This window comes from Geotrypetes seraphini, chromosome 4 (assembly GCF_902459505.1).
Source record: "Geotrypetes seraphini chromosome 4, aGeoSer1.1, whole genome shotgun sequence".
Lineage (NCBI taxonomy): Eukaryota > Metazoa > Chordata > Amphibia > Gymnophiona > Dermophiidae > Geotrypetes > Geotrypetes seraphini.
Window position 1 is genome coordinate 41,494,835 of NC_047087.1, and position 13,779 is coordinate 41,508,613.

The window sequence follows — 13,779 nt, forward strand, 5'->3', positions numbered from 1 at the left end:
CCAGCCCAACGAGGGAAGATCTTTGGGCACTGGCACGTCCTGTGCATTGGTGCTGGTGCCGGTGCCCAATCGGGTAAGCGACCGATATCTTTGCGGTGCTGGGGGGGATGTAGGATCGCGGGGGAGGGGGGGGTGACGCGAGCGGGGGGGGGGGAGGATGCAAGTTCGCAGGCCAGAAGAGGGAGTAAGTGGGAGTGGCGGGAGGAGGTTATAGCAGCATTGGTGGTATACGCATGTGCGTGCTATATAAAATTTTTTTTACACAAATGGTTTGGACCCGCGCGCTATACGCGTATGCGTGTTATACACGTATGCACGTTATTTGCGTGAAAATACGGTATTTCTCAAATTTTTTTTTGTTATCAAGCTGTGGTACAGAATTTTAGCACTGGCCGGTGAGGTAAATGCTCCAACGCTCATTCAATTCCTATGAGCATCAGAGCATTTACCTTGCTGGCCAACGCTAAAACGCTCTACTGTGGTTTGATAAAAGGAGGCCTTAGAGTCATTCTATAATTTCTTGAAGTGTTCAACTTACATTTTTTTTGAAAATACATAAATAATAAAGTAAAAAAAAAAAAAAAAAAGGTGGCATAAAATTATTTAAGGGGTCCTTTTACTAAGCTGCAGTAAAAAGTGGATTTAGCACACACCTACACAGGTCTTTCTCATGTGCTAAGCCAATTTTTACCACAGCCTTAAAATGGTCAATATCCTATTATTTTGTTTTTTATTAATGGCCATGCGTTAATGTTGCCATTAGTGTGTGGTCATTTTTTTCAAAAGTTACAGGATGAACACTTTCCATCACCCATTTTGTAGGCAGCAGGAATGTCCACACTCTGCCCCCTGACATGTCCCCCTTCCACTCATTTGGAAATTACTACAGGATGTCTAAGCATGCCCCATGGAATGCCATTTTAAGCTGTGTTAGGTACACGTTAGTACCTAACACAGCTTAGTAAAAGGGCCAGGTTATCAGAAAATGGTTTCTTTCAGTCCTGCTTGTTGATAGAAAAAGCATTTTACCCAGAGAAATAAGGGTTTTAAAAACTATCCAACCTATTTATAGGTGAATGTATGCTCAGGAAAAGTGTTCATAGTACCATCCTTTGTTACTAGTGGTTGGGCTGCCCACCTTTGTGGAGTTTTAGTATTTCATGTTCAATAAAACAATCAGAACAAAAACCAGGAGAAAAATCTCCACACACAAGTCTAGAACCAACAAACCACAGTAGAGGTCCAAAACAGTTGGTGTGCAATTTTATTGGTGAAATTACAGTCTAGTGTGGTGGGTCGACATGCACATGTTTCGGCCTCTACAGCCTACCTCAGGAGCCTTTGTAAACCACAACCGCAACGATTTGTATGAATAAGATAATGGTTGATCACAAACACAACTGTGAAAACACTGATACATACTACACACGCTAAGCTTGTCACGGTCATGTTTGTGATCAACCATTATCTTATTCATACAAATAATTGCGGTTGTGGTTTACAAAGGCTCCTGAAGTAGGCCGTAGAGGCCGAAACACAGGCGTGTTGAGCCAACGCACTAGACTGTGATTTCACCAATAAAACTGCACACCCACTGTTTTGGACCTCCACTGTGGTTTGTTGGTTCAATAAAACAATCAGTCTTTTAAAGTGTCCTACCCTTATAGAAAAAGTTTTCCTTATATTTTGCAAAGGATGCAAAATACTGTACTGTGTTTTTACATACTGTTCTTCAAAAGTATCTTCTGCTATATACTGCCATCTAGTGAATTTATGTGAAAACAATAAGGGATAAAAGGAAAATAAGAAGAGTAAAGATCAAATTAAAGTTTTAGGCAAATTTTTTTTTTTTTAAACCCTCATAACAAAAACAAAACCCCGCAGGTCTGAATTTTTTGCACATTCTGAAAATGAACATCTTTTGCTTAAAGCATTCAATTATGTAACCTTAGGCATCAAAATAATGCCCCACCCCCCAAAAAAAAAGCTTGCACAGACTCATGAGTAGCTTTACCCTAATTTGGAGGTCTGTCTTGCAAATGGAGTACTAGCAAGCAGTTCCTAAAGTTGCATGAAGTTAAATCCTTCAGTGTAAGATGTGCCATTTTAAAATTGTTCAAGCATAAGAGCATAACATAAAAGTTGCCATATTGGGACAGACTGAAGGTCCATCAAGCCCTGTATCCTGTTTTCAACAGTGGCAAATCCAGGTCACAGGTACCTGACAAGATCCCAAGGAGTAAAACAGATTGTATGCTGGTTATCCTAGGACTAAGCAGTGGATTTCCATTGCCACCCCTGCTCATCTTAAGGTGGAATGGACTGAATGCATACCATGGATGGTGAGGCCAGTCTGGGGCCTCTAGAATCACCAGGCCTGGATGAGTCACGATCCTGCAGATGACTTGATCCACCATGAGCAAGGTGGAAACATGTAAAGGAGCTCTCGAGTCGGCCAAGGCTGGACCAACGTGTCCAGTCCTGGGCTTCTTGGTTCTGCTCTGCAACTGAAGAAGTGATCAACTTTGAAGTTCTTGGCCAAAGCCATAAAGAACATCATTGGTCTGCCCCAGTGACTCACAATGAGATGAAAAACCCTCTGTGAGAGAGACCACTCTCCCAGGTCCAGGATTTGATGACTGAGAAAGTCTGCTTGCACATTTTCCACGTTGGCCATGTTTGCTGCAGAAAGAGCTAGATAATGCACTTCTGCCCATTGAACAGCAACTGAGCCTCCTGACTTATTGGAGCACTTCTGGTGCCTCCCTGTCAATTCACATATGCTATTGCTGTGGCATTGTCGGAAAACACCCTCACCGCCTTTCCTTCTAGGGTATTTTGGAGAGCCCAGAGAACCAAACGGGGAGTGGGGGGTGGGTGGGGGGTGGAAGAACTGATCCCTACCCTTAGAAAGTGCTGAAGGGGGAACTGGTTTTGATTCCCACTGCAGCTCCTTGTGACTCTGAGTAAATCACTTAACCTGCCATTGCTCGAAGTACAAAATATAATATGTAAACTGCTTTGATTGTAAGCTCAAAAAGGTGGTATATCAATTCCCATCCCCTATGGGTGAAGCATGGGAGGTACTGCAACATACATGCAATACATACAGAATACTGTAAGTTACATGCATTATTGCTGCACTGAGGGGCAGATGCACAAAAAGCTTACCATGCTAGCAAGATTGATTGTAGCCAGTGTAGCTTGCATGTTAGTTCAGCCTCTGATGTACAAAAGGGTTCCTAGTGGCTTTTACTGATCATGGTAACAGCCACTGAGAATCCTTTACAAATACATTAGAAGGAGCTCATTAGTATTGAAATGAACACTCCAACACAGCAAGGAATTCCATCATTTAGTGTGCAAACCTTTCCAGCAGGTCTGGAGCCTCAGTAGCATGAAGGTTTTGCTTGAATTTTAATGTTTGCAAGAGTGGCCATGTGTGTGTCCCATGCCTAACAGCTGAACCTAAAAGCCATGTTTAAAATTGCCCTGGAACTCAGAGACTCTAAAACTTGCTTTAGCAACAGGGCTTCAGCTGCAACTGGAAGGAAACTTTTTGCCCTTGCTGCTGCTTGCCTCTTGTCCGCAGCTCCAGCGATCATGGCCCTGCACTCTACTGGGCCTACATACAAGAGCTCTGCCCACCGTTCAACTCTTGTGCACAGGTGCTAGACGTGTTCCTCCTCCTGGTAAAATAAATTCACTGTGTTTTGTACCGGTTTGTGGAGTTCTGTGCATCTGCCCTTGAAACACCTGCAGTTAGACCAGTTTTTAAGCGGGCCTAATTGTAGGCATGTTAAGTATAAGGTGCACCGATGCTGGGTTACACTAGTATTTGGAATTTGGATGCCCAGATTAAGGCTGCCAACTGGAACCAGATTCACAGTTCAGGGTTGATCTAGTCCTGGGTTTACCCCAGTGCATACTAGGACTTGTAGTCATGCTTTTCTTTGGGAATGCAATCAGAACTACAAGTTCCTGCATGCAAAGGTGTAAACCCAGGACTGAATCAACCCTGTCCTGCGAATCTGAATCCAGTTGGCAGCCTCAGCCCAGATGCCATTACAGAATAGGCTCTTACTGCGCAGCATTGTGGTGCCTAAAAAGGGGCACACACTTCAAAATCCTATGACAAAGGTACAATTTTGTAACATGTTTTGGCCTTTTACATTTTCTATTTACACATTGGCACAGAAATTGAGCACTGTTGAGGCTTTTTTTTTTTTTTTTTTTACCAATGATAAGAAATAGCTATAACATCAATGCTGGCACTTAGCGGAGTAGACAATTGACTTTTTTCCTCATTTACATTATGCTCATGTTTAACACATTTTAGTTGTTTCAGGTGGTATTTTTTTTATGTTATTTTGACTTTTAGGTATGCCTTACCTCTCCTGTCAGAGCCACAAATCCTAATTATGATTCAACTATAGTGAACGTCAACAATTTCAAACAGAATAATTTCTGAAAAAAAGTAAAGTCCTTACCCTTTGTGGTTTGTACAGATGAGCAGCTTTCAGAATTAACTCCCATACTTCTACACTACACAGTCCAAAAGATGCAAAGACACACATATGTGATGTCCAAAGATATTTCATTCTGTATGAACAGAGATTTATAAAGTCACTGACCTAGAGGACAGATTATTATAGCAACGAATACTGAGGGGGCAATGTTCAAAAGCCATTTTAGCCCAGGCACTTAACCTGCAAATATTTCCCTTTGAAAATGATCAGGCTGTTAAGTATGCACTTGCTATTAGAAAGTGAGATAGGGGTAGGGGGTAAAACAGCACACACATTTGGAATTCAAATGTTTGCGTGCTCTCTAAATATGCTTCTGGTCACATCTGAGAGCAGCAGTTTTTAGTCAGGTCATTTTATGTGAGTAAATGGCTTTGAAACATCAAACCACCTCAATGCTAAAATAAAACCAGTAAATAATGGATTTTAAATAGTAAATTTCTACATCTTTGAAAGACAGCAACTAACAATACTAGAATGTGTGGGCTGTGGCAGTATCAGCTTCCACACACTACTACATAGCTACTAAATCTAAGACTCAGAGTCATTCAAAATTCGGCAGTTTGACTGATTTTGAGGCTGAAGAAATAGGAACACATAAGCCCCTATTATCAAAAACTCCATTGGCTGCCCCTGGAGGTGCAATCTCTGTTTAAGTTATAAATCAATATTTGGTCTGGCCCCCACTTACCTAGTTTCCCCAATTTAACCTGGCAAGTTCTATTAGGCCCACACGAAGAATACTTCTGTTCACCTATCCGACAATAAAGGCCTGCCACTACAAAAGATTCCTGGCCAGAACCCTTGCCTTCCAGGCAGGCAAATGGAACGACTGGCTGAGTAACGTTATCATGCACTCCTCAATCTACTTCAGTTTTAGAAAATTGGTAAAAACGAGTTTGTTCAATCGATTTGTAAACTAAGAATTTTTATAGCTCTGCTAATTCAACCAGTAACCTTAAGAACTATATAGCTTTCCACTTCTTCCATTATGTAAGATTGTATTGATGACTTTGAATTGTGACCTCTTCACTGATTGTCCAGCGCTTCTTGTTGTAAACCGCCTCTAACTATCATGGCTTTGGCGGTATATAAGAATAAAATTATTATTATTATTTATCCCATTCCACGTCTACACAAAAATGCTCAGTATAGCTGGCCTCTGTGCGAGCTACCCAAGGGAACAGTAGTGGAAATCAAACTAAGAAGATATTCAAAAAATCAGGAAAATGTATATGGATATAAATATAAAGAAAATAATGTATACATACATACAGCACCAATCAGGGCAATAAAGAAACTACTTTCACTGGCAAACCCAGCAGCAGCTTTTTTCCCCACTAGGATTTCTACCGTATATATTCAAATATAAACTGATCTGATTAAACCAAGATAACCTTTCCCCCCCCAAAAAAAAAGTGGGGAAGAAGTTCACTCAAATATAAACAGGTTTGTGTTATATTCAATTGCTCTGCCTTGCACCCAGTCCTCCTTTCCTCCCTCCTTCCTTCCCTTCCCGCCCAGCTCTGCACCCAGTCTTCGATGCCCACTGCAGGCCTCCTTTAAGCCCTGGTGGTCCAGCGGTAAGCTGGGACAGGAGTGGTCCTTCCTGCGTCCTGTCCTGGCCAACTGTTAACCACCCCGCCTCCCTCTTGCCTCCGGGACCCCTCTTCAACATACCTTTTGAACACTGGTGGTCTAGCAGTGAAGCAGGGCAGGAGCAATTTTTCTTCCCCCTGCAGAGCCGTGATTAGAAATGGCTGCGCAAATTCCTGGGGCAATCTCGTGAGACCGTGAGAACTCACAAGACTGCCCCAGGAATTTGCGCAGCCATTTCTGATCGCCACTCCGCATGGGGCAGGAACGAAGAAGAATCTCTCTTGCCCCGCTTCACTGCTAGGCCACCAAGGTTCAAAAGGTATGTTGGAGAGGGGTCCAGAAGGCAGGATGATTAACAGTTAGCTGGGAGAGGATGCAGGAAGGATCGCTCAAGTCCCGACTCACTGCAGGACTATTGGGGTTTAAGGTAGACCTGCGGGAGGCCTGCAACGGGTCCAGGAGGTGGGGTGGTTAACAGTTGACTGAGACAGGATGCGGGAAGGATCACTCTTGTCCTGGCTCACTGTTGGACCACCAGGGCTTATTTAAGGCAGGCCTGCGGGGAAGTGCACAGACTTGAGGGCCCAAATATAAACAGAGATCCCCATTTTTGGGCCATTTTTTGGCCCCAAAATCTCTGTTTACATTCGAGTATATACGGTATTTAGGTTTAAAATAAAAACAAATCCAGCAAAATCTGTGCCTGGTTTTTGGGGTTTGTTTGTTTTTTGGGGGGGCAGGAAGACTATTTCCAGGCAAAAGTAACCTCCATGATTTTGAAAATCTAAAATGGCACATATCATCATCTTCCCCAATCTCACTCTACCCCTGGGATCATTTCTGTAGCATGCAGGTAAGCGAGTGTACACTTTTAAACAAAGCGCACATAGAGAGTAGGCAATTTTCAAAAGGCTTTCATTGCATGTCAAATCTTTATCAGCCATGGCTTAGATTATAGCTCCCTAAGGGACAATTCTTAAAAGGGATTCTCCAAGGTAAATGGTAAAAGATTGTTCTCTCTGTACCCGCCCCCCTCACAGTGGAAAAAAAGAGGTGGTGCTGGGGGTGCAGCCAGAGCAGATCTGTAAATATAAACATGGGAATTTTAATTTTTAAAATCTAAAAACCAAAACTGACATTTGGCTGAAAATTACATTCCCTAATAAATGCACGATGTGGCTGATTTTACTGACTATTAATAGAACATTTGATAAAACTGAGCAGTAACTCCCCTACTCCCACCCAGCTACTCCTTCTTGCTACCAGGCTGGCAAAAATTTCTGGAGAGAGCACTGATCAATATACTGAATATATGGCTATGCACAATAGGTAACGAAATAACAGGGCTGACCACAAGGAAGACAGAATAATTGAGTCCCCAAAGCCATTCAGTAGTGATTTAAACTATAAATGTACTGTATTAGAGATACTGACTGTAACAGCAGCTGTAATTGTCAATCATGCAAGCAGAGGAGGACTCAAGACCAATAGCTTATAAAAAAGGATCTTAAAATGCTGTGCATGTAAAAAGACAAAGGAAAAAGAGTGGGAACGAAATTACTTACCTCATTGTACTCAGTGCCAAGCATCCAAAAAGAATAGTATGCATTAAATTGTAGGCAGTTTCTGGCTTTAGTGCAATTCTAACCCTATCTTGTTTATCCACTGGTGGAATGCTTGCTGAGCCACTAAAGAAAAAGAAAAAAAAACCTCACTACCATGCAAGATATACTAAGTGATAAAAAGCAAAAAGGGTATTTTCACTCTTTTACTGTTTTAACTACTCAGAGATGGCCCTTGAGATGCACGGCCAAATTCAGAGATTCACTGTGAGGCCTGATTTGCATAAGTCTGCATGGGCTAAATAACAGGGACATGTGTGAAAAACATAGTTTCTAGATAAAAGATTGACCCTGTCACCAAGACAGACTTGGCACCTGCCCCCACCATCAGATCCTGCCGCACTAGGCAAGTGAGCAAAAAGCTGCTGTGAGCTGAGAATGGAAGATTAGGTTTAGAGAATGACTCGGGGACAAATTTTTCCCCATCCCCAAGGGAACTCATTCTTTTCCTGTCCCTGCCCCATTCCTGCAAGCTCTGTCTTCATCTGCACAAGCCTCAAACACTTTAAAATCATAAGTGTTCGAGGCTTGTGTGGTTAAGGCAGAGCTTACAGGCAGAGCTTACAGGAATGGGGTAGGGACAGGGACAAAACTCGTGGGGGGCGGGGACAAATTTGTCCCTGTGCCATTCTCTAATTATTTTATTTATTTACAGTATTTAAAATATTTATAATCCGCTTTAGCCATAGCTGCTCACAATTAGCATACACACATACCTTTGTTAATCTTCTTTCTGTAAGTCCCTGACGGAATCATTATGAAAGGTGTTTCACCTAACCCACAAACCAGGACTTGCAGAAATCCACACACATTCTTTTCGCCATGCCCCTTTCACTTAGCTGAAGAGTAGAGAGCCCCTGTAGTGAAATCCAAATGCCACCGAAAACTACTGGAATAAAGCATAGAAAGAAAGGGGGAACGGGGAAGCACCCTGCCATACACCACCATTCTGTTCTGCTCTGCATGGTAAAAGAACTATTGAACAAACAGGCAACAATGAACATAGGCAAGAACATGGTAACAACATGGTAACAATATTCTGGGGTTCAAAAAGGGACTGGATGACTTCCTGGAAGCGAAGGGGATTACAGGGTACAGATAGAGTTACCTTACAGGACATTGAGCGAATAGGGTATGGATATTTTAGGTTAGGTAGGGAACACTTCCAGGTCATGGACCTGGGGGGCCGCCACGGGAGCGGACTGCCGGGCATGATGGACCCCTGGTCTGACCCAGCAGAGGCAATGCTTATGTTCTTATGTTCTTATATGGAACCAACCTGTTGTGTGCTATGAACACAAACTGGAAACCTGCCTTCAAGAGAGATATGTATTCATTTATACAGAAGAAGCCCCCACAGGCTTGTCTGCCGGCTGGAAGATACTGAAGCCTAAGGGAGAAGCTTCCAAGGCAGAAACAGGAAGGTGATACAGAGAAAAAGAGTAGACAAAGGGTCGGACATATTGATTCCGTAAGGGACTTACAGAATTAATCTTCTTTCTGTAAGTCCCTTATGGAATCAAAATGAAAGCTGACATACCAAAGCAAAGGCAATGTCTAGGGTGAGATAGAAAAGCCTGTCTGCAACACTGAGGCCCCAAATGCGGCATAAGACCGAGCTGCCACATCCACGCTGTAAAATCTGGAAAAGGTATGAAGAGATGATAAAGTTGTGGCTCTACAAATTTCAGCCGGATTAATTGCTCGAGACTCTGTCCATGAGGCAGCTACACCTCTAGTCAAATGGGCTTTGAGAGATACTGGCAGTTGTCTGCCACAGGCGATGCAAGTCGATGAAATTGCCATGCAAATCCATCTGGCAATAGAGGCCTTAGATGCCTGCCTGCCCTGCCTAGACTGGCTAGTGAGGACAAACAGATGGTCTGTAAGATGGAAATCATTGGTCCTCTCCAAGTAGTGTAGCAAGACTCTGTGGACATCCAGTTTCTGCAAGATCCTATTCTTATCATCCGATCCAGTGGAACAAAAAGCAGGCAAATGAACATCCCAGTTGACATGAAATTCCGATACCACTTTCGGAAGAAAGGAAGGAATGCTCCGGAGGGATACACCAACTTCCATGATCTGGAAATAGGGTTCTCTACAAGAGAGAGCCTGCAATTTGGAGATACATCTGGCTGAGACAATAGCCACTAGGAAAACTTCTTGACTGTAAGATACAGAAGAGACATATATGTTTGAGCGGCTCAAAAGGCCGCAAAGAGCAGCAAGGCCTTTGAGCACCACACTGAGGTTCCATGTTGGAAAAGGCTAATGCAGGGGTGGCCATAAATGGAGCGCCCTCTTGAAAAACCTGATCACATCAAGACAAGCTGTAAGCAAACTGGAACCACTGTGCACTCTGAAACAAGACCTATCACTTGTACCTTCAGGGTTGGCATTGGTCGTGAGAGTAATTCACTTAGAGATCCTGAGTGGTACTCCCTTCTCGAGAGCAGCCCCCTGAAGCCACTAGTGAAGACTGCTCCTCACCAGCTCTGTCCAGGGGAGGGACATCCGAAAGGGATGCTGCTGCTGCGGAGACCACCAGAACAGGAAGGACTGCTGTAGTAGCTGCATGTGCACTCTTGCCCAGGGTACCACTTCAAAGAAGGCCGTCATGGACCTCAACCCCTGAAGATACTGCCAAGCCATAGGGTTCGGAATTGCCAAAAGATCCATGATTTGTTTATGGAGCTTCTGTCTGCATGGCTTGGAAAGAAAAACATGTCCTTGAAGTATGTTGAACCAGACTCCCAGATAGTCCAAGGTCTGAGATGGGGGTCAGTTGACTTCTTGAAATTGACAATCCAGCCCAGAATTGCAGGAGACACACCACAGTCTCCACCGCCTGTTTGGATGGCGCCTGGATCAACTAATCTTCTAAATATGGATGAACTAGGATCCCCATCCTCTGGAGATAAGTCGCCACCACCACCATCACTTAGGTGAAGGTGCGGAAAGTTGTTGCTAACCCAAAGGGCAGGGCTGTAAACTGGAAATGCTGCTGGAGAATATGAAATCTCAGATATCTCTGATGACAATGAAGAGAAGCAAGAAATTCTCCCAGAGCCACTGCTGCGATGATGATACACACTGTTTCCATGCGAAAGTACGGTATCTGCAGGAAGGCACTGACCAACTTGACAACTTCGAGTTAGCTCCCTCAATCGTTTCCTTCGACCCTGAAGAAAGGTTTCTTTTTTGAAACATGCATGTCGGGAGAGGTGAAGACAGGATAGTATCACTATAAGCTAAAGCTAAGTGACTTTCCGTTGACTATAATATATAGAAAATTTTAAGAAAAATCAAGTTAAAAAACAATGAAAAATTTGAAAATGAGCATACTATGAATAATTAATAAAGGCTGGACCGACGAAGAGTTAAACAACCGGTGTTCTATACCCAGTGGTGGTCTGAAGGTCCATACATTCCAGAAATACTATCATGAGTGTCTATCAGAATACATATTGTCAGTCCTTAGTGTGAAATTAACTAAGACAACTTGAGATCCAGCATGGGTTGCCAGTCTTCCGAGCCTTTCTTTGGTATGAAGTATAAGGATTATCTGCTTGAGCCTGAGAATTGCAGCAAAGTTGCCCAGACCTTCAGTGCTTTTTCTGGTCTGCCCGCAGAAGAGTCCAAATATAAATCTGGTGGGAGGCGAAGTCAGTCTATCTTGTATGATATCCAGCACCCATTGGTCAAAGGAGATTTATTCCCACTTCTGCAGGAATCCTGATAACCAGCCTCCAATGCGAGGAAGCGTGGCCGAGTCACTGGTGTAATTGCGACTTCTTAGAAGCAGTGCTGGTGTGAGAACCTGAAGCCTGCTGGCATCTGGAATTGTTATAGCATTGTCTATAATCCTGAGAATATCTGACCAGATGAGCCTGTGGAATTCTGGTGAAACTTGTGTGAGGGACAAAAATTGCTGCGACCCCCCTCAGGAGCCCACCGAGGCCTATTGTCCGGGAAGAATTTAGGATGGTGGTTATCACACTGGTCATAAGGTCATTCAAACCATTGTCAAACAGCATTTGACCCTTAAAGAGTTGCCTTAGATGCTGAATCTCCAGCCCAGTGGTGGATCCAGAGCATTCTGTAGCAGAAACAACATTAGCTGAAACTCTGCCTAGAACCCGTATAAAGGTCATACAAGGCATCTGCCACATAATAGACCCCTTCTAGCACCAGCTGGGGGCTGGAGTTGTCCTCCGTTGAAGGATCTCAGCACAACCTCGTGTTACAAGCACGTGCCACAAAGGAGGCACAAAAAACAACTTCAAAAAGCTTCTTCAAGACCATGTCCACACTGCGGTCCTAAGAATCTTTCAGCATCACTCCTCCTTCACTCAAGAGGGCAATCCGCTTGGTAATCTGTGCCAATGCCGAATCTACCTTCAGCTGCTCAAATAGCTGCTGAAAATCTGGTGCAATAGGATAGATCTTAGCCATGGTCTTAGTCAACCGAAAATAACTCTCTGAGGTCTCCCACTACTCAGTAACCAGAGCAGTAAGATCTGAATGAGATGGAAAAAAGGATGTCAAGAGTATTAGAATGACTCAAGACAGTACACTGAGATGTGGAGAGCTGAGCTTCTTGGTCCAGCTCCTTTATAGTATCCGTAATAAAAAATGGCCGATAGACAAGAGGACAATTACCCACATCAGGACTCTCAGAGACTACTTGGCTGACCGTATTGTATACGGTATCTAGGTCATCCAAGAATTTGCCGGTAAATATTTATAAATTCTTAACTTATACACAGTATTTTCATTTGAATGAGCTTATACTATTCCTTAATACATCTAAGCCTTTTACCTTTTTGTTTGCTGGCGCAATGTGTCCCGCGTTACCAAGCTTGAAGCAGGAACAAGTTAAGAATTTATAAATATTTACTGGCAAATTCTATAATTTTTTTAGGGGGAGTTCCTTGAAACAGCTTCGAGCGAAACATAGACCTATGTCGGAAAATGTACCTCTTAGCCGCATTCTGCATACCAACTAAGATAAGTATTCTTTATTGGGAATCTTAAAAACCTTAAAAATATTTATTTAAAAAAGTATATAAGTATTTATTTATATAACAATAGCATTTTTGAGCACTTTAAAATTTGAAGATCAATGACGATCTGAGGTGTGCATAGTCTGCATGTACCTGAACTATATGGCACGTAGCAACACCACTGAGGTTTCCAAAAAAATAGTTGAACTTATTTCTTGAGGTACTTTATATATGAATAAGCTGGTACAAGGCATCCACCATGTAATCCACTCTGGAGGTGAGAAAATCCAAATCACGAAGCACCACAGTGTCAGGATCATGGCGCAGCTTGGAATAGTATGCCCGAGCCACAAAAGAGGAGGCAGATGCCGCCTTAACGCCAGCTGCAGCTGAATCAAACAGATGCTTAAGGATGATATCCACGTGTCGATCCTGGACCTCCTTCAAGATCCCCCTCCCTCCTCCATCACTGGGGAGAGATTGCGCTTGGTGACCTGCGTCACAGAAGAATCCACCTTTGTGGAAGTAAAATGCTTGTTAAAGCCATCTGCAATGGAATAAAGCCGTGCCATGGCCTAAGTACATTTAAAGGGACCCTTAGGAGTCTCCCAGATATCTGTAAGAATCTGATCAAGGTCAGGATGATCAGGAAAAGAGGCAGATTGTGGCCTCTGGTCACTCATAAGGAAACATTCAGCAGTGATAGGAAGTTCCGTCTGTAATTTCAATTCCTGCAGAAATTAAATCCACAAGGTGTGCGGGTTTGAAAAATCTACGCACAGTGGGGTCCTCCCTCAAATCATGGTCTCCGTACAGGTTTGGCTCCTGGAGATCTGCCACATCAGTGATTGCCGCAGAGCTGCCCTGTGAAAGCAGAGGGATGGAAAGAGTGTCTGGTGCAACTGTGGGCATCGCCGCCTTATTCACCAGTACCCCCCCCCCCCTCAAAGAAGGCAAGAAGAAAGACCCTGGTCCATCGGAGCAGGGAGTCCCTGTGACTGGCACACAGGCCGGTGGAAAGGA

The 13,779-nt window shown here is 43.5% G+C and overlaps 1 protein-coding gene across 8 annotated transcripts in view; it reads right to left on the reverse strand.

The window, feature by feature from the left end:
• Positions 1–13,779, reverse strand: part of DPY19L3 (dpy-19 like C-mannosyltransferase 3) — a 127,402-nt gene that overhangs the window by 42,437 nt on the left and 71,186 nt on the right. For all 8 annotated transcript variants that reach the window (XM_033940400.1, XM_033940399.1, XM_033940406.1 and 5 more), the window contains 2 exons: positions 7,691–7,813; positions 4,491–4,602 (listed from right to left, as the gene is read on the reverse strand). In XM_033940400.1, the coding sequence (XP_033796291.1) occupies positions 4,491–4,602; positions 7,691–7,813 (235 nt within the window). The remainder of the gene's footprint in view (positions 1–4,490; positions 4,603–7,690; positions 7,814–13,779) is intronic.